The sequence below is a fragment of the Sciurus vulgaris genome (genome assembly GCF_902686455.1).
Source record: "Sciurus vulgaris genome assembly, chromosome: 14".
Classification (NCBI taxonomy): Eukaryota; Metazoa; Chordata; class Mammalia; order Rodentia; family Sciuridae; genus Sciurus; species Sciurus vulgaris.
The window spans coordinates 46,440,920-46,463,471 of NC_136475.1; the positions used below are offsets into that span (position 1 = coordinate 46,440,920).

Here is a 22,552-nt window from a genome sequence, read left to right on the forward strand (position 1 = left end):
CTGCATAATAAACAGTGCTTTATCATCCAGGTCAATAACAAAATAATCCATACTATACTAAGCCTTGAAAGTATGACATTCAAAATCGACTTTTCTTGTGTGCCAAGTAGGCACTTGTAAAAAAAAAAATTTTGTGGTATAACAATATATGTTATAACCGATTAGGAAGATTTGTAATGTACAGACCAGAAGTGTGAAGCAATGAGAGTATCACAGCAATAACATGGTTCTACTTCTTGGTGATTTCCATCTTACCCTCAGTTATAGTTTAGGTGTGAGGTGTTCCACAAAACTCAAATGTGAGACAATGCAAAAGGGTTAGAGATGAAATGATTGGGTTATGAATTAATCCACTGTAAGGATTAACTGGGTGGTAACTGCAGGCAGGCAGGGTGTGACTAGAGGAAGTAGGTCACTGGGGGCAGGCCTCTGGGGTTTATATTTTTTCCTGGTGAGGACATCTCTCTCTCTCTCTCTCTCTCTCTCTCTCTCTCTCTGCTTCCCTGTGCCATATCCTGAGCTGCTTTCCTCACCACACTCTTCTGCCATGATGTTCTCCCTCATCTCTGGCCCAGAGATGTGAACATGAGCACCAAATAAACTTTTCCTCCTCTAAAATTGTTCTTGTCAGGTGTCTTGGTCACAACAGCAAAAAAAATCTCACTAAAACATCCTCTGTTCTTTCCTATTTCTTTACCATAGTAATATCACCCACTTACTATTGTCCTATCACTTCTGTGTAGATAACTCATATATCTTGTTTTTGACCTCTTTCCTGCCTTTTAAACTGCTCTCTGAAACTTCCTCAAGTTCCACATAAATGTCCCACTGGCACATCAAACTCAATATAAGTCCAATCATTGTATTCTTCTCCCTTCACCTCTTGCTACTCTTATTTTGTTGCCACTATGCTGACCTCCTTTCTGTTCATATAATGTGGCAGGCACACTATCACTTAAATACCTTTTTCTATTTTGCTGTTCATTATGCCTCAAACACTTTTCTCTTAAATAGCTGTAGGACTTATTTCCTCCCCTCCTTCAAGGATCCCTTTCCAGACTATATGCAGCAATGTAACCCCTCTTCTTCCTTCTGGCACTCCCCAACATTCTTGCCTGCTTTATTTATTTATTTATTTTCCTGTAGCACTTATTATCTTCAGGTTTACTATAAATTTTACTTACTTGTTTATTGTCTCCTATCATTAGATTGACACAAGGGCAGGATTTTTTAAAATTTATTTTTTGGTGGCACTGGGGATTGAATCCAGAGCTTTGAAAATACCAGGCGAGTACTCTTCCACTGAACCATATCCCCAATCCTTCTTTTATTTTTGATTTTGAGACAGGGCCTGGCTATAAGTTGCCTAGGCTACCCTTGAACCAACAAAAAAACAAAACAAAAAAACTACCAATAAACCACCCAATAAATAATAAATGAGTCACTATTAGACTTCAACATAATTTTTCAACCTTATTTCTTACCATCCTTAATAGGACAGCTGCTAAACAAATCTCTTATTTTCTGCCTATGTTCCTATCTGCTTGATAGTCTTTTACTCCCCCCGCCCTTTCTTTTTTGTGGTAATGGTATCAAACCCAGGGCCTCATGCAAGCTAGGCATGTGCTTTATACCACTGAGTTACATCAGCTGCTCTTTCCCCCATCTCCCTTTTCCTTACTAACTGATGAAATGTTATCTTTCAAAAACCTAATTTAAATGCCATTTCTTGCTGGATACCAGGCCCAAAAATGTTAGCTTCACTTTTCTAGCACTGTAATAGCTGACAGAATATGGACTTAACAGTCAAGCATCCTGGTTTTGTTTTTGGTTCTGCCTTATTAAAGATGTGACTTGCAACAGGTGATTTCTCTGAACCTCAGTTCTGCCACTTAGAAAATGAGACTAATTCTTACTTTTTTGGATTTTTGAAATTATTAAATGAGATTACAATAAAGAAAATATCTAACACAGTGTCCTGCATATAATAAAAAGGCTTAAACTTTGTCTCTCTTTAACTGTCCTAATCCTTACTACGCTCTGTCTCGTTACAATTACCTGTACATGTATCTTAATTACCTTCCTTCCAAAGGTTTTCGAAAAATAGGGATTATGTCCTATGTATCTTTGTATCCTCCACAGTACCAAGTTCAGTACCTTGTAAATAGTAGTTAGGTAATATATAATGTTAAACTGAACTAATAACAAATCAACAAATTTGTCTTTGTGACATACTCCTTTTCTAATTTTGAAGCTCTTAACTGAAAATAACTGGAACAAAAAGTAAATACAAATGAATAAAAAGAATGTTAATATAACAAATGAAAGTTATATGACTTCTGAACCTGTTCCCTTATTCTTACCTGCAACTTCATCATTGTGGGTAGATAACAGTTTCCAGATGAGATAAGGACCTCCAAGGATAACAGCAAAAAACAAAAATATTGGCCAAGATTTTGCTGAGTTAGCTGCTTGGTCCTCTGCACCAAGACAAGCCACAGTTCCTTCACTTTCTGCCCACAGGTCCTCATTCTCAGAGCCTCTTCTTAAACCCATCATCCACTGTAACCGTCTATAAAGATATCTTATAGTCCTAACTAATGCAAAAGCTGAAAAAACCTTTGTAAAGTGTATTTTTAATCGGGAGAAGTGATTTGCTACATCCAATACAGCCCTAAAACTGTTATAGACAGCTGAAAAGGTAGCATCCATCATCATACTGACAGAGGCAAAGGCATGTACAATACTTTCAATGGACTGAAATGCACCTCTGCTGCTTTCTTCAGCTTGCTGAACAAACCTACTGGGTGGAAGATCATCTACACGGAGGCGATTATAGCCCAACCCATTATATCCATAACTATAAGGACTATAGCTTCCATAAAATGAATTTCCATAGGTGCCATATCCAGAAGAAAATGAACTGTATGCAGGTCTGAAAGTGTTCACACTGCTGCTTCCTGTCTGCTGTGATGGCCTTGGAAGAATAGGTGGGGGCACTCTGGTAAGTGTTGGTTGTCCAGGTCTTGTCAATAAAGCAGGACCCAAGTCTGCAGATCTAAAACCAAAAATGGTTGAAAACAGTTATGTAAGCACACAATAAATTCAATTCGAAGTAATTATTAAACATCTTCTGTACATCTCTGCCTAATAAGTAGTGTTATGACAGATTCTACTTGAGGATGTTTTAGGGAGTAGTTATCCCTTATTTGTGACTTTTCTGTCTATAGTTTCAGTTATCAGCAGTTAATGGTGGTCAGTACAATATTTTGAGAAAGAAAGAGACCACATTCACATTACAATATATTGTTAAAATTCCTCTTTTTAATTATTAGTTATTCTTAATCTCTTACTGTCCTTAATTTAAATATTCAACTTTATCATAGGTATGTATAGGATTTGGTACTGTTTGTGGTATAGGGCATCCATTGATGGTCCTGGAATGTAAGGATGGGACTAATATAAGGAGTAGTCTCTAATATCCGATGCTTAGAATCTCATTGCCAAAACAAACTGAAAAGTTAAAGAGGCTGACCAAACTGTTTTCTTGTTCACTTATGCTGGCATTATTATCTTTGATCTATGGATACTTAAGACCCTTACCCATTTCTCAAGATTAGTTACAAGTACATATTTGTCCATCCATGCCCCAAAATGACAATATCTTAACTATTATAGTTTAATAATAGGTTTTAATATCCAATAAAAAATGTCTCCCACATCGTTCATCTCCATAAGTGTTTTAGCTGTTTGAGTCTTTGCACTTCCATATAAATTTTATAAGCAGAGCTTCAAGTTCCTTCAAGTTGTACATCCCTCCCACCAAAGTCTATTGAGATTGTTTGAGATTGTACTGAATCAGTAAGTTAATCTGAGATGAATTCAACATTTTCATGTTTCAACCATAAATACAATGAAAATGATATCATTGAAGTCTTTTAAAGATGTTTCTCAATGTTTTTAAAATAACTATTAAGTCTCAATAGTTTATGGTTTACTACGTAAAAGTTTTTTTAAAATTTATTTTTATATATTTGCTTTTTTCTTTCTTCCTTTCTTTTTTTTTTTTTTTTTTGACCCTCCAGTCCAGGAGGTTTTCCTTTTTAAAAAATATCTTTATTTTATTTATTTATTGTTATGCGGTGCTAAGAATCCAACCCAGTGCTTCACAAACACTCTACCACTGACCCACAACCCCAGTCCCTTGTTTTTCTGATGCTATTATAAATGGTATCTTTCTAAAATCAGTTGCTCTTATATAGAAAAATGAATTTTCAAATATATGGTCCTTGCTTTATATTTTCTAGAATCTTAAAATTTTAAAGTCACATCACATATCAATAATGACAGATTTATAACTTCCTTTAAAAAATGTTTTTAGTTGTAGATGGACACAATACCTTTATTTTATTTATTCATTTTTTTATGTGATGCTGAGAATCGAACCCAGTGCCTCACAGGTACTAGGTAAGTGCTCTACCACTGAGCCATACTCCCAGCCCCTATAACTTCCTTTTTGATTATATATGCATATATACAAGTGTGTCTGCCTATCTATCTATATTTTTTGGTACCAGGTTGAAGCCAGGACTTGGTGCACGTTAGGCAAGTCTCTACTACTGAGCTACATTTATACCTCCAGCCTGTTTTATTTTTGAGACAGGGGCTTCCTAAGTTACTCAGCCTGGCCTCAAACTTGCAATTTTCCTGCTTTAGCCTCCCAAGTAGCTGGGAGTTTAGGCATGCACCACTGTATCTGGCTTTCGATTTTACAGTTTTGACTTACATCCTTGCTTCATTCCTGACCTCAAAGGGAGAGTTTTCAATGTTACCATAACTTATGATGTCTGTTGTAGTTTTCTTTTTAAGAAAAGTAGTTCCTTTTCTATTGCTGTTTGCTAAGAGTTTTTACTATGAATGAACACTAAATTTTATTAAATGATTTCTAAGCATCTATCAAGATGACTATGTGAGGTTTACCTTCTAATCTCCTAACAAGGTAAACTACATTAATATGCAAATATAAAAGGCACGCTACTTTCCTGAAGTAAAACAAAGTGGGCCACTCCATTGCTGGACTTCGTTTGCCAAAATTTTGTTGAAGATTTTTTTAAAAAAAATTTATGTTCATGAGTGAGTATATTCTTTAACTTTCTCTTTTTTCCCCATAATTTTATTGGTATATTACAGTTGTACATAATGGTGGAGTTCAATTCACACATGCACACAATATAATGATAAAATTTGGTTAATATCATTTCCCTGTATTTCCTCTTTCTCTCCCTATCTCTTTTCTCTGCTCTACTGATCTCCCTTTGATTTTCATGAGGTCCCTGCCCTGGACCTTTTCCCCTACTTTTCCTCTCTAGTTTCCATGTATGAGAGAAAAACACATGAACCTTGACTTTCGGAGTCTGGCTCATTTCACTTAACATAATGTTCTCAACTTCTTTCCATTTTCCTGCAAATGACACAATATCATTCTTCTTTATGGCTGAATAAAATATTGTGTATATATACCACATTTTCTTTGTCCATTCATACACTGATGGACACGTAGTCTGGTTCCATAGTTTGACTATTGTGAATTGTGCTGCTATAAACATGAGTATGCATGTATTGCTACAGTTTACTGACTAATTCTTTAGGATAAATACCAAGGAGTAATATAGCTGGGTTGTATGGTGATTCTATTCCTAGTCTTTTAAGGAAACTCCATACTGATTTCCATAATGGTTATACTAATTTATAATACCACCAATTGTGTAAAATTGTTACTTTTTCTGAACATCCTCTCCAGCATTTATTATTATTTGTATTATTATTATTTGGTACTGGGGATTGAACCCAGGGGTGCTTAAATACTGAGCCACATCCCCAACACTTTGTTTTTATTTTGAGAGAGGGTCTCACTAAATTACTTAGGGCCTCACTAAATTGCTGAGTCTTGCTTTGACCTTTCAATACTCCTGCCTCAGCCTCTCAAGTCACTGGGATTACAGGCTTGTGCCACCATGCCCAGCTATTGTTTGTATTCTTAATGGCTGCCATTCTAACTGGAGTGAAATTAAATCTCAAGTGTAAATTTGCATTTCTTAATTGCTAATGATGCTGAATATTTTTTCATATAGTCTGGGTATTAATCCTCTGTCAGAATAGTAGCTAGCAAAGATTTTCCTCCCATTCTGTAAGTTCTCTCTTCACATTCTTATTTCCTTTGCTGTGCAGAAACTTTTAAATTTGATGCCAACCCATTTATTAACTCTTTTGGTATTATTTCCTGGGCTTTAGAGGTCTGAGAAAATCATTGTCTGCCCCTATATGTTGAAGTACTGACACTATGTTTTCTCCTAGAAGCTACATAGTTTCTGGCCTAATTCTAAGGTCCCTGATCCACTTTAAGTTAACTATTGTGCAGGGTGAGAGATAAGGATCTAGTCTCATTCTTCTACATATGGATAACCAGTTTTCCCAGTGTTGTTTAAAAGGCTGTCTTTTCTCCAATGTATGCCTTTGGCACCTTTGTTAAAGATCAGATGCCTGTAGATGTGTGCATTTGTGTCTTTCATTCTGAACCAGTGGTCCATGTGTCTGCTTTTATGCCAATGCTATGTAGTTTTTTGTTCTTATAGCTCTATAGTGTAATTTGAAATCAGATATTGTGATGCTTCCAGCGTTGCTTTTTTAGGCTGAGAATTGCTTTGACTATTCTGGTTCTTTTATTCTTTCATATGAATTTTGGGATTTTTTTCAAGTTCTGTGAAGAATATCATTGATATTTTGATGGGGACTGCACTTAATCTGTATACTGCTTTTGGTAATATGTCCATCTTAGCAATATTAATTCTGCCTATCCATGAACATGGGAGGTCTTTCCATCTTCTTTTTTTAAAAAATATTTTTAGTTGTAGATGGACACAATACCTTTATTTTGCTTATTATCATTTTTTTTTAATGTGGTGGAGATTGAACTCAGTGCCTCACATGAGCTAGGCAAATGCTCTACTACTGAGCTACAACCCCAGCCCCCTCTTCCCATCTTCTTGTATCATCTTCAATTTCTTTCTTCCATGTTCTGTAGTTTTTATTGCAGGTATTTTACCTTCTAGGTATTTTATTTCTTTATTTTTTGAGGCTACTGTGAATGGGATTATTTTCCTGGTTTCTTTCTCAACAGATTCCATTATTAGTATATAGGGAAGGTATTGAGTTTTATATGCTGATTTTATAACCTACTACTTTGCTGATTTGTTTATTAGCTCTAGCAGTCTTCTGGTGGAGCTTTTTACATATTTTCAGTAGAGGATCATCTGAGAACAGTGATAATTTGACTTTCTCCCTTCCCATTTTTATTTTTAAAATTTCCTTCTCTTGCCTAATGGCTCTGGCTGGTATTTCTTATACTAAATTGAATAGGAGTGGTGAGAGTAGACAACCTTATCTTGTTCCAGATATTAAAGGAAATGTTTTCAGTTTTTTCCCATTTAATATGATGTCCACAGTCGGTTTGTTCTATCTAGCCTTTATGATGTTGAAATAAGTTATTTTCATCCCTTGTTTCTTCAATGTTTTTATCATGAATGGGGGCTAAATTTTGTCAAAGGCAGAAGACTGTGATTTTTGTCCTAAATTCTATTTATGCAATGAGTTACATTTATTGATTTGTATGTTAAACCATTCTTGCATCCCTGTGATAAAATCTAACTTGATCATGATGTACAATCGTATTATTTGTTGAATGCAATTTGCTAATTAATATTTTATTAAGAATTTTTTCATCTAAGTTCATCAGGGATATTGGTCTGTACTGTCCTTATCTGGCTTGGTATAAGGGTAATATTAGAAGTATTCCATCCTGTTCTAGTTCATGGAATAATCTGAGGAGAATTGAAATTAATTCTTATTCAAAATCTGATAGAATTCTGCTGAGAAATCATCTCATCCTGGGCTTTTGTTGGAAGGCTTTTTATTACTGTTCACTGCTAGTTATTGGTCTGTTTAGGTTTTCAATGTTCTCTTGATTCAATTTTGGCAAGGTTATATATGTCTAGAAATGTATCTGTCTCTTCTAGGTTTTCAAATTGATTGGAGTGTAAGTTTTCAAACTAGTCCCTAATGATCCACTAGGTTTCTGTTATGTCTGTGGTGATTTCTCCTTTCTCATCTCTAATTTTATTAATTCTGGTCTTGTTTTTCTTTTGGCTAAGGGCTTATTAATCTTATTTGCTTTCCAAAGAACAAACTCTTTGTTTCATTGCTCCTTTATATATTTTTTCTTTGATATACTTTTAATCCTGTGGAGAGTGGTGACAGAGGATGGGAGAGCAGTGACTGAGACTAGGGGGTCTCTGATGACCTCATGGCTGTGGCATGCCCAGTGCCTGGGAATGTTTCTGTGCAAGGGCACAGGATGCTTAGCTGCTGTGGCAATGCCCAGCATGAGCAGGCTCTGTGCAAGAGTCCTATGAGTTCTAACCTTGATCTCAGGCACACAGTTCACGGGAAGGAAGGAATTCTTATGCTAGACAACCACAATGTTTCACCAGTTCTGCTTCTCCAGTTCCTGCCTGCCTTATATAACTTTTAACAACGGACTTTATGGCTACACAAAGCTCCTAACACTGCACTTTGCAACTGGGGATTGCAACTACAGAAAACTACATAAGACGTCTAGTTTCTGTAACTTTCCTGAATACAAAGAATAATGGTTGCATAGTCTTTAACCTGATAATGAGATATATATAAAGATGCTGGCATAACTCTTTATATCTGCATCTCCATCAGAGAGCAGAGCTCCACCTAATCCCAGCTTAATCTTCAAGATCTGTGTCTGTGATTCTTTATTTTCCAATCCCCCATGCCAGACCTGAGAGTTTGTTCACACTGGTCTCGACAGTTGGTGGCCTGTACGGATCTGGGAACTTTCTTCAGCCATTAGAAGAGGGGACACTCCTGGAGGCATGTCATGTAAGCCAAAAAAAAAAAAAAAAAAAAAAAAAAAAAATTCCTCAAAGGTAAGGAGGTTGGGGAAGTGAGTCAGAGTCAGGTGTAAAATGTGGGAAATACAGGATTCAAAGAAAGGGATCATTATGTGTCTGTCCTTAGAGATATGCTTAGGAAGAGCGGTAGTGGTAGTTCTGTTAGGCAAGCACAGCTGTTAGAATTTATAAACTTATTACTAAAACTTTCCCCTAGTTTCCTACAGAAGGAGTGGTAAATGTAAAGACAGGGGCAACAGGCACCCTGCTTAAAGTTATGCTTGCAGTCTGAGGAACAAAAAAGAAAAAAAGAGGCTCTCCAGAGAGAATACAAACGATAACACCATACTTTAATAGTCTTACAAAAGACAAAATGATTACAGTTTTCCTTACCTCTTAGTTTCTGCTGGATCTCTATCTCTCCTAGGTTTATATTTAAAAATGTAAATTACAGAGCCTGCAAGATTTACAAGGCTTATGAAAAACCAGTTAAGACAAAAGGAAAAAAGTGTCCCTTTTAAAATTCAAACTGCATGGCTGGTCGTCTTATCTATTTTCAGCTGACTTTCTGAACCAATTCCTCTGTAATGCTACAGCACAGAAAGAGAAAAGTGAAAGATTCTGAATGTACATGTTTTCTTTTGCTAAAATTTCTTATTTGTTTTCCTGAGGACTTCACAGACTACTACATTGTTTAGTACCTGAGTTAAAAGTACACTCTGACCTGATGAAGATGTTAGTATTGTGGCCATGTAAATTTTTTTAGAAAACTATTTTTTGAAATTCTACATAAATTAATGTATTTTTTCTGATCCATATTATTTTATATAACTAAAAAGATTTTAACACTCTGTCTTTGTTCAGAAGCCAATTTCTCCAGGGTTAGTTCTTAAATACATTAAAAAATCATTCTTAATAAATCCTAAGGAGGACATAGACATGGTAATGCTGGGAATAAGTCTGATAACCATCAAGAACAAATAGCTGGCTACTGAAACCTTTGATTTCAGTGTTCATAATGGTTGTTAGATTTTATACCTGGCATTTTCAACTGGATAGGCCTGTCCTATATTTAAGTCATAATATTAAAGTCTGATGTGCTCTATTTTAATTTCAAATAGGTTAAATCTAATAGAGGCTTTAATATACATCAATAACATTGCCTCTTACGTGTGGAGCTCCACTTACAAAAAGTTAACAAAATCTTTGTTTCTTGTCTGTTTTGTGTATGTGTGCACACATGTGTATTGTGTTGTTGGGTCTATATATTATGTATATGATATCAAAATTGGCATTCAGACAAATGAGTGAACAATTAAAATTTAAATAAAGAGATGGATCCTAGTTATTTAATTCAAATTAAGTAATCAGATAAAAATAAAGATGTCTTTAAAATTCTAACTTACAAATTTTTTCTAGGTGGTCAAAGTATTGATTTCTATAAAATGTCTATAATATAATGTAATATCCACTGCTTCTAGGATTTTTCTTCGACAAGAAAGAGATGGTTAATACTGTTAATTACATTTGTCTAATATTTTAATTCTTTCAGTTCACGAGTAAATTAGATTTAACATAAGTGGGATTAATCTTCGTAAATGTGTTTTCTTAAATGGATAAATTTTAAAAAGGAGTTTAGGATTGCTTTGTTTCTGGTTCTTCATAAAGCAAAATTACTAAGAGTTAAAGTCCTAACAGGTATAATTCTACATGCAAAGGGTCCAAAGAGTTTCAGCTGTGTTTCAATTAAAGTGCTGTGAACAGCATAAAGTATTTCATCTTATTAAGTGAATTAATTGGAAAAAAATTCAGAAATTTCATAAGGATTTTTTCAGAATGTGAATTTAAAAAGGGATCAACAGCTAGGGAATAGATATAAGGTTTATGAAGGGAAACAGATATAAGGTTTTTGAAGGGAAAGAGAAAGAAGGTCGGAGTATGTGGTAAGAAGGTCTGAGTATGTGACAGGAAGGTTTATGTAAGTGACAAAAAGATTTGTGTCAGTTGTAGACAGTTTGTAAAGGTGATCCCTTCTCTAGACAGGTAAAATATTCATGTTCTGATGTGAACCAAAGTTTAATCCTCTGTATGTTAAAGTAATAAGGATTTCTTATAAAATAACTTGCTCTTATCAAGATAATTTATGTCTGTGAAGTATTATAAAAAACAGTCTTAAAAATACATTGTTTATCCAACTCTGGTTAAATAATAACTATTATTTTAAAGTATTAAGCTACATTCCAGATTCTAAATTTTTCTTCAAAAGTTAAACTTGGTTAATATAAAAAAAATCAGTGTAATTGTGCTGTTAACTGATTTCTTTGTATTCTATAAAGTCTTTTTTTTTTAAATTTGTTTTTTAGTGTTAATAGACCTTTATTTCATTTATTTATATGTGGTGCTGAGAATCGAACCCAGGGCCTCACACATGCCAGGCAAACACTCTACCGCTGAGCCACAATCCCAGCCCCTTCTATAAAGTCTTTTAAGGTTTGGGAGAACATTTTACAAAGCTGGTGTTATCTGTAACAATGGTCTATTATAAAAACAACAAATTTAGTTAATAAATTATTTATGTGATTTAATATTCTGTAATTAGATAAAATAATCTGTTACAAGTTAAAAAAAATTGTGTTACTCTCTACACTGAGAGTTAAATATATGTCTAAAAGGCAATAAGGAAAGCCTGGTTTTTTTGAAGGTTGATAATATGGGTGTAAACACATTTTGCCATTTTTGCACAAAAGGATTAAAAGTTCTCTTGACTTATTTAATTCATATTTCAGATGTAATGTTAAATTATGTTAACTGATTCAGATGAACTCAAAAAATGATATATAACTATAAAATAATATTTAAGAAAGAGATTAAAGATTAACTTCAAAATGAAACACCTTATCTAAGATTTGTCAAGAGCTATCTTATCTGAGTTGACTCACCTTATTCCATGTTAAGATAACCACTCAAGTTTAAAGTTATAAAAATAAGAAACATAATATATATAGTTAAATAAAGATTTGAGATTATAAGAAAATGTTTGACTCATAGCTATTGTATAATCTAAATGTTTTTACTCTTGTTAAATTTAATTTTGTGTTTTCCTTGTAAACTTTATAACTGTTGTCTGTTAGTGCCTTACAAAAGTACAAAAGGCCTTTCATTTTATATTTGGGCAGCCTAATTGTAGGACACTTGATTCATCCGCAAAACTTACAAATTATAAATGTTTTACATATTTTCAATAATTTTCTTAAGTTATTGGGAGATTTTAACCGATTAAGACCTAGCTTAGGGCTGGGGAGATAGCTCAGTTGGTAGAGTGCTTGCCTTGCAAGCACAAGACCCTGGGTTCGATCCCCAGCACCACAAAAAAAAAAAAAAAAAAAAAAAAAAAAAAAAAGGACCTAGCTTACAATTATCCACTGCTTCCACTGCAGATTGGAGTTTTTTATTTGATATATTATGTGGAAATTCCTCTCCGGCCTCTCCTCAAGAGCTTACTACAGAAGCAAGGACTGCCTTAATGAAAGTTGAAAGTGCTTGACTGCACAACTTGCTAAAATTAATTTATAGGCATCATATGATAGTCTTCAAAAGTTATTAAATGGCTCTTGTTTAGTCTCCTCTAAAATCTTTAACTCCATTTCATAATTTTTTTTAAAGACAAAAACTGAGCCTTTTTCATTATGGTGCCCTTTTCAGTTTAACATCAACTTTGACAATCCCTACACGCCTTCCAGGTGACTTTTACTCTTCTTCCTGGCTAGTATACAATTCACATCAAGTTATTTCCCACTGTCTGGCTGCTTTTGCAGTGCTGGGCCGTCATTACAAATTAAAACTGATAATAATGCTCCAACTTACACTAGTTCATCTTTTCAACAATCTTGTGATCAATATCTGACACTGCACTGGCATTTCTTACAATTCTCAAGTCCAGGCCATTGTAGAGCGAGCTCATTTATATCTAAAGTTATAATTGCAAAAGCAAAAAGGGGGAAATAGAACCCCACAAAATTGTTTAAGTCATGCTCTTTTTGTATTAAAATTTTTGAACTGTGATGCTGAAGGTCACACTGAAGCTGAGCGACATATGGCTCATACAACAGTCTCAACGGGTCTGGTCTGGAGGAAAGACAAACAGGACAATGGAAGGGGCCAGATTCAGTGATTATATGGGGTAGAGGTTGTGCTTGTATCTTTCCAGAAAGCACAGCTCATCCTCCAACTACAGTTCAAATGAGTGACACTCATACCAGAAGTGGTGTTCCTGGTGCCCAACAGACGAGATGGTGGGGAAGAAAAGGAAGAGAACTTGATGAACCCAGAAGGCTGATCTGCCAACATGGGGACTATAAAAGAATCTGACCTACCAGGCTAAACAGATGATAAATCAACAGGGAACTATTAAATCTCCTGCCATAATGCTTGTGGCCATGGTGGTTTTAAGCTGTTCAGCAAGTAGAGTTAATGGGGAAACTTATTGGACTTACTTTCCAGATTCACCTTTAGTACAGCCAATTATGTGGACTGGAAAATCTATTCCAGTATTTACTAATGACTTTCAGACAAACATATTACACCTGTCCATTCAGATGGATTTAATTATACTGGATACAGTGGGAGTCTACCTATATGTTGGTCCCACAATGATAATACTGGCTGTTTAAAAGTGACCCCAGATGATAAGAGAGCATATGGGGGAACCAAGGTAGCCAAACTCACTGGCCCTTGGGATATAACTAAATATATTCAGATAGTTATAAAAATGGGACTTCCCAAAGACATAACTGTGTTTCCCATGGAACATCTACCAATACTTTACTGTCCTAATCATACAACTACAGAACTGGGTGCCTTTCCTAAGTGGATGAAGTGTGTCAACAATTGGTCAATACCAATTGGTCAATTATGGCAGTAATGAGTATATTTTGGATTGCTCTCACAAAGTTGATGAGCACTTATATCAAAATTATATAAAAAACCTATGACCTCTGGAGGATTTATAAGTAATGTTCTGACCTTTAGTGGTGGTGACATACAAGAGATCTTTGGCATTGGACAGCTACCTTAGATTTCATTAACTTTACTGGCACTCCCTTACCTAACCTTCTGAATAAGTATTGTAAAGTGGCTTCTTTGGCTTGCAACCCTTATGTTTTGATTACTGGAAATATAAAAGTATCATGTATCTGCTAATATTTCAGAGCCCTCGTATTCCAATACTGGAGTTCAAGTTCTATAGAAGATTCATGCCCGGTTAGACATTGCTGGGCTCTTGGCCTTGTTATAAGTGGAGTAGTTGCCTTAATATCTGCTTTAGTCTCTGTCATGACTGCTGCTATAGTTTTATCCAAAAGCATGCAAAATGTTCAATTTGTTAATGATTGGCTCAGAATACTTCTAAAGCTTTGCAGAATTGATAGTAAGTTACAGGCAAAATTAAATGCTTTAGAAATTATAGTTATTAGTATTGGAAATGAACTTGCTACTCTCAAATTTAGACAAAAGCTTCACTGCCATGCTAACTACAGATTTGTGTGTGTCACAGCAGCAAGCATAATGCTTCTCAATGGAATTGGGAGAAAGTTAAAAATCATTTAATGGGTATTTGGCAGAGAAATAATGATAGCCTGGATCTTATGGAGTTACAGCATCATATCCAGGACATTCAAGAAAGTCAGACTGATTCTGTGAATCTCACATGGCTTGCTAAACAAACACTTAATGATCTAAATAGCTTCTTTTTAATTCTCTTTTGTTTTGTGATAATAGGATGCTGAAATTTCTGGGGAGAAATCCAATGACTCCAAGTATTAACCCATCACTTGTATTTAAAAAATACAAAAGGGAGAGATGTGGAGAGCAGTGACAGAGGATGGGAGAGCAGTAACAGACTGGGTGTCTCTGATGACCTCACGGCTGTGGCATGCCAGTGCCTGGGAATGTTTCTGTGCAAGGGCACAGGATGCTTAGCTGCTGTGGCAGTGCCCAGCATGAGCAGCCTTTGTGCAAGAGTCCTATGAGTTCTAACCTTGATCTCAGGCACACAGTTCACGGGAAGGAAGGAATTCTTATGCTAGACAACCACAATGTTTCACCAGTTCTGCTTCTCCAGTTCCTGCCTGCCTTATATAACTTTTAATGATGGACTTTCTTTACGGCTACACAAAGCTCCTAATACTGCACTTTGCAACTGGGGATTGCAACTACAGAAAACTACATAGGACGTCTAGTTTCTGTAACTTTCCTGAATACAAAGAATAATGGTTGCATAGTCTTTAACCTGATAATGAGACATATATGAATAAAGATGCTGGTATAACTCTTTATATCTGCATCTCCATCAGAGAGCAGAACTCCACCTGATCCCAGCTTAATCTTCAAGATCTGTGTCTGTGAATCTTTATTTTCCAATGCCCCTTTGCCCATTGCTGGACCTGAGAGTTTGGTTGCGCTGGTTGAGACATAATCCTGTATTTCATTGACTCTGCCTCTGATCTTACTTATTTCCTTCAACTGGTTTTGGAATTGATTTGTGCTTGTTTTTCAAGGTCCTTGAGATGTATCTTTATGCTGTTTATTTTGCATCTTTCTAATTTTCTCATGTATGCACTCATAGCTATAAACTTTCCTCTTAGAACTGCCTTTAGAGTCTCCCAGGGGTTCTGGTATGTTTTATCACTATTCTTTGATTCTAAGAATTTTAAAATCTCCCCTTTATTTCTTCTATTACCCATTCGTCATTCATTCAAAAGTATATTGTTCAATCCCTGTGTTGATAAGCTGTGTTTTTTTTTTTAATATACATATATTTTAGTTGTAGGTGGACACAATACCTTTATTTTATTTTTATGTGGTGCTGAGGATTGAACCCAGGGCCTCACACATGCTAGGCTAGTGCTCTACCACTAAGCCACAACCCCAGCCCCTGTAGGGCTTTTTTCTGGTGTTGATTTCTAATTTCATTGCATTATGGTCAGATAAGATGCAAGGAATTATAGCAATTTTTAAAATATTTGCTAAGACTTGCTTTGTGCCCTAAAATATGGTCTGATTTGGTGAAAGTTCCATGAGCAGCTGAGAAGAAAGTGTATTCAGCTGTTGTTAGATGAAATATTCTATAGATGTCTATTAAGTTGATTTGATTCATAGTTTTTATTTTTAGGTCTCAAGACCTAAATTCTTTACTGAGATTTATGTCTGCATGATCTATTAATTGGTGAGAGGTATGTTGAAATTACCCAGGATTATCACACTGGGGTCTGTCTGAGTCTTTAATTCAAGTAGTATTTGTTTTGTGTAATTAGGTGCACCAACATTTGGGGCATAAAGAGTATTATTACATCTTCTTGTTGTATTCTTCTCTTTATCAGTATAAAGTGAACTTTTCTTGCCTCTTCTGATTAATTCTGGCTTGAATTATATCCTGTAATTCTCTTTTGTTGTAATGTCTTTGTCCAATTTGGGTATTAGGGTTATACTGTCCTCTTAGAAAGAGTTGGGGAGTTATCAAGAATACAAGTAACAATAAGTGTTGGCGAGGATGTGGGGGAAAAGGTACACTCATACATTGCTGATGGAACTGCAAATTGGTCCAACCACTCTGGAAAGCAGTATAGAGATTTCTCAGAAAGCTTGGAATGGACCCACATTTTGACCCAGCTATCCCACTCCTTAGTTTATACCCAAAGGACTTAAAATCAGCATACTACAGTGATATAGCCACACCAATGTTTATAGCAGCTCAATTCACAATAGCTAAACTGTGGAACCAACCTAGATGCCCTTCAACAGATGAAAGGACAAAGAAACTGTGGTATATATACAAAATGGAATATTACTCAGTCTTAAAGAAGGATGAAATTATGGCATCTGAAGGTAAATGCAAATGGAGAATATCATGCTAAGTGAAATAAGCCAATCCCAAAAAACCAAAGGCCAAATGTTCTCTCTGATAAGTGGATGCTGATCCATAATGGTGGGGGTGGGGCAGGGGAGAATGGAGGAACTTTGGATTGGGCAGAGGGGGCATGAGGGTGGGTAAGATGGTAGAATGAGACAGACATTATTACACTATGTATGTGTATGATTGCACAAATGGTGTGACTCTGCATTGCATACAACCAGAGAAGTGAAAAGTTGTGCATTTGTGTATAATGATTTGAAATGCATTCTGCTGTCATGTGTAACTAATTAGAATAATGATAATAAAGAGTTGGGGAGTTAAATATTTTCTTTTTTTAATACTGCAGAAAATTCATAAATTTCATCAATGAAGTCATCTAGACTTATAATTTTCTTGGTGGGAAAGATTTAAATCACGAGCTTCCTTCCTTCCCCCTTCCTTTAAATTGTCATGAAGAGGTCACTCCGTAGCGCTGGATTCAGGCAGAGGATACCTGTTTCTTGGTGAGGCAGTTTTTGCTGCTTATTGATCCCCTGGTGTTTGCCCCATTTGTCTGCTGTGATGACCTGCAGTCTGCCAGCATATTGACGCCTTCTTTGAGAGCAGATTGCTCACTGTCAGGCGTCTATCATCCGCCATTTGCCTGCCTCTCGCCTGCCTATCGCCTACCTTACCCCTATCCATCACCCAACGCTCGAGGTTCACCTCCCGATCGTCTGACAGCTGCTAGCAGACTGTCCACAGACCGCCAGTGGAACACCAGCTGCCTGCTGTCGCCTGGAAGTTCACTGTCAGAGTACCTGCAGGTTTGATTACACGTGGCTCCCGCCATTTTGAGACAACAGCCAGGCCCCGTAGGACCCCTGGCCGGACTGACTAAGCCCCATTTCCAGGATCCCTCAGCCCGACCGACCACTCCCTGCCTCTGGGGCCCTCACATCAACTGACTGCTCCCTGCTGCCAGCTGACTGAGCCCTATCACCGGGAACCCAGACCGACTGATTGCACCTGGCCTCCAGGATCCCACAACTACACCAAACACACCCGACCTCCAGGACCCCTGCTGGACCAACTGCATCCCATCTCCAGGATCTCCAGCTGACCACGTCCACCCCTGAGCTGCAGCTTCCCATTTGCCAACACATTTTGAAGCCAGAGCAGCCATCTTGGATAATCCTGGAAGCCATAGCTCCGATTTTCAGGTGGGGCAAATCCCATCCTGAGACGCCTGCTGGACCAGGCTTGAAGCTCATTGTCAGGTACATCTCATGCATCAGGCTACTGAACACTGGAAGGTTTCATTAGTATATGACTGTTATACAGAGATTTTCTTTTTTCTTCTTTTTAAAAAAATATTTAAATTTTTATTTCTTTATGTTTCTTGCTTTCTTTTCCTTCTGTTTACCTGTTCCCTCAGAGTTGCTTTCTCCCTTATTTACATACTAACATCCGATTTCTTTTGATTACACTCTCACCCTTTCTATTTTCTAGAACTTCTGTATATTCTTTTCTTATCCCATTAACAGCCATATTCTACATCCCTCTGCATCCTCTTTGTCCTCCATTAGAAACTGCAGACCTTATTGCAAACCTGTTTGTTTTACAGAAGATAACATTTGACCTCATTTTGTTTATTATGACAATTTTGTTATTGTCCCCATAGGGGCTATTTGGTCTAGGATTGCATAGTGTCTGATTTGGGCACTGCTAATATTGATCTCCCCTTAAAGAAAGGGTTTTGGAAACCTATAGGGCCACTATAAGCCTATAGGGGGAAATCTGCAATACCCCAGATCTGCACTGCTAGAGGGGAAGATACATGAACAACATGAAAAAACAAGGGAAGAAAATGATCCAAACAAATCTAGATTCTATAGTAATAGAATCCAATGACAGTATGTTAGAAGAAATGTCAGAAAAGGACTTCACATTATACATGATTAAGATGATTCGCGAAGCAAGGATGAGATAAGAGAGCAAATGCAGGCAATGAATGATAATACCAATAAGCTGAAAGAGCACCTGCAGGAAGCAAAAGATCATTTCAAAAAAGAGATACAGATTCTCAAAAAAACCCAAATGGAAATCCTTGAAATGAAGGAGACAATAAACCAAATAAAAAACTCAATGGAAAGCATCACCAACAGACTAGACCACTTGGAAGACAGAACCTCAGACAATGAAGACAAAATATTTAATCTTGAATATAAAGTTGCCCAAACAGAGAAGATTGTAAGAAATCATGAACAGAATCTCCAAGAACTATGGGACATCATGAAAAGACCAAATTTAAGAATTATTGGGATTGAGGAAGGCACAGAGATACAAACCAAAGGAATGAACAACCTATTCAATGAAATAATATCAGAAAATTTCCCAAACCTGAAGAATGAAATGGAATATCAAATACAAGAGGCTTACAGAACACCAAATGTACAGAATCGCAACAGATCAGCCCCAAGGCACATTATAATGAAAATGCCTAACATTCAAAATAAAGATAGGATTTTGAAGGCCACGAGAGAAAAGCATCAGATTACATATAGGGGGAGACCAATATGGATAGCAGCCGACTTCTCAACCCAGACTCTAAAAGCTAGAAGGGCCTGGACCAACATATTTCAAGCTCTGAAAGAACATGGTTGCCAACCAAGAATCCTATACCCAGCAAAACTAACCTTCAGATTTGAAGATGAAATAAAATCCTTCCATGATAAATAAAAGTTAAAAGAATTTACAAATAGAAAGCCTGAACTACAGAATGTTCTCAACAAAATATTCCATGAGGAGGAAATGAAAAAAAACAATGTAGGTCAGCAAAGGGAGGAACTACCTTAGAGAAAAAGCACTGAAAGGAGAAACCAAGCCAACTTAAAAACCAAAAATAAGCCAAATGACTGGGAATACAAATCATTTCTCAATAATAACCCTGAACGTTAAGGGCCTAAACTCCTCAATCAAAAGACATAGACTGGCAGAATGGATTAAAAAGAAAGACCCAACAATATGCTGCCTGCAAGAGACTCATCTCATAGAAAAAGATATCCACAGACTAAAGGTGAAAGGATGGGAAAAAACCTACCACGCACATGGACTCAGTAAAAAAGCGGGGGTTTCCATCCTTATATCAGATAAAGTGGACTTCAAGCCAAAGTTAGTCAGAAGGGATAAAGAAGGACATTTCATACTGCTTAAGGGAACCATAAATCAGGAAGACATAACGATAGTAAATATTTATGCCCCAAACAATGGTGCATCCCTGTACATCAAACAAATCCTTCTCAATTTCAAGAATCACATATACCACAACACAATAATTCTGGGCGACTTTAACGCACCGCTGTCACCACTAGATAGATCTTCCAAACAAAATCCAACCAAAGAAACCATAGAACTCAATAACACAATCAATAACCTAGACTTAATAGACATATATAGAACATTCCATCCATCAACGAGCGGATACACTTTCTTCTCAGCAGCACATGGAACCTTCTCGAAAATAGACCATGTGTTATGCCACAAAGCAGCCCTTAGGAAATGCAAAAAAATAGAGACACTGCCTTGTGTTCTATCAGATCATGTCTGGAGCTGGCAGGTCATGCCCCCTGCCTCGCCTCATGTTGAGCTAAGATGGCGCCTGCCAGATGTTGGCGGGGCATGCCTCTCCCTGCACACATAAGTGTCAGACAATGCCAGGTGCATCAGACTAGATTGCATGGTGCTTCACGACTGGCCAACTACACTTCCTTATTCGAGTTCTGGTGCGCGGACTAGTCTTGCCTTCGCGCGCTTTCCCGATTGGTTTTTGTACTTTATATTAACTGGGTTTATTCCCCTAATAAATGAGACTTGATCAGGCTTTTGTCTTGTCTCCATTTCTCGTGTCTCTTGTCTCTCCCAATCCCCGCTCCCCCCTCCAGGTTCCTGTTGAAGTCCTGCAGGTCGGGACAAGATCATAATGGACTGAGAGTAGAAATCAATGACAAAATAAAAAAGGAAATTACTCCAACACTTGGAGACTAAATAATATGCTATTGAATGAAACATGGATAACAAAAAACATCAGGGAGGAGATTAAAAAATTCTTAGAGGTCAATGAGAATGATGATACAACATATCAAAATCTCTGGGACACTATGAAAGCGGTACTAAGAGGAAAATTCATTGCATGGAGCGCATTCCAGAAAAGAATGAAGAGTCAACAATTAAATGACCTAACATTACAGCTCAAAGCCCTAGAAAAAGGAAAGATTTAAATCACGAATTCAATTTTAGTACCATGTCATTCAAACTGTAATCTGTGGACTAGTTTTAAGTCTGTGAATCAATTGTACCAATCTATAAAAAAAAATATGGAAAATAAAATTGAGTGTTTAAATAATTTAATAGTGCTATTCTTTGGTGTGTTTCATAAAAGTAATGATTGGCAACACAAATATTTTGAAAAGAACTGCTTTAATAGTTATAAAATATTTATCTTTTTATTTTTTTCTAAATTATACCTTCACTAATCCCCCAAATCTCTTTCTTTCCTTTCTATTGTTTCCCTCTTTTGTCTCTTTATGCTTCATTCTAGATATTCTCTTCCCAACTATGCTCTAGGTCATTGCTACTTCCAGGGTCAATCTGCAACAAGATAAAGAGCTTACGACAGAATGTAAATCAACAAATCCTTTCTTTACAGAGAAAGTTTTGCTATTAAAATACTAATTGAACTAAATATAGGGCTTAATGTTAAAGCTATATTTCAAAAAAGTTTCATATCTTATTGTGAATTGCTAGTACATACTTTGGGAAATAGCAGGTAATACACAGGCTCTCAGTAGATACAGAACACACATGAAGCAGCAGTGCTCTATGTTACTAATTTTCTCTGTAGTAGGATCTAATCTGTTGTGAAACCCAGTAAAAGTTTAATTTTTAATTTTAATTGCTTATTGTATTTTTTATTCTAGAATATCCTTTTCTAATAACTTCTAATTCTTTTCCAAGAGTCTTTCTTTTCATTGTCTTTAAGATATGAAACATTTAAAATCTATATAGTAATCCCATTATTTAGAATCACTATGAATCTTTTTTTAATTTCCATTTATGTAATCTAATGTCTAATTCATAAGTCTCTATTTTGCTTGTCTGTCAGATATATGTGAAGAATTATAGCAATAATTTCAGGCTCTGGATGATGTTTTCTTACTCCAAATGTGTTTTATTCTAAATATCATTCTAAATACTGTTTATTATCTGCTCTAGTGATTAGCATATAATAGAAATTGACAAATATTATGGTGGGTTTTCTCATTAGTAATATTTAATGCATAAATCACATAAACTATTAACAAATTTTTTCTCACAGTCTTGTACTATTTTATAAATTTCAATAAATATCTTACTTAAAAATATGGAATTAAATTTAAACATTCAATAAGGAAAAAATACTTCTCTTGCTTTTTCCTGTTTTTTAAAATTTATTTTTATTGTAAACAAGTGGGATACATGTTGTTTCTGTTTGTACATGAAGTAAAGGCATACCATTTGTGTAATCATACATTTACATAGGGTAATGGTGTTTGATTCATTGTTATTTTTTCCTTCCCTCCCACCCCTCCCACCCCTTTTTTCCCTCTATACAGTCCCTCCTTCCTCCATTCTTGCTCCCCTCCCA

General features: G+C 36.1%; 1 protein-coding gene across 1 annotated transcript in view; it reads right to left on the reverse strand.

Annotated features, from left to right (window-relative positions):
• The window catches only part of PEX13 (peroxisomal biogenesis factor 13), a 38,265-nt gene that overhangs the window by 6,326 nt on the left and 9,387 nt on the right, over positions 1 to 22,552 (reverse strand). Inside the window, exon 2 of the mRNA XM_079109725.1 lies at positions 2,364 to 3,058. Within this exon, the coding sequence (XP_078965851.1) occupies positions 2,364 to 3,058 (695 nt within the window). The remainder of the gene's footprint in view (positions 1 to 2,363; positions 3,059 to 22,552) is intronic.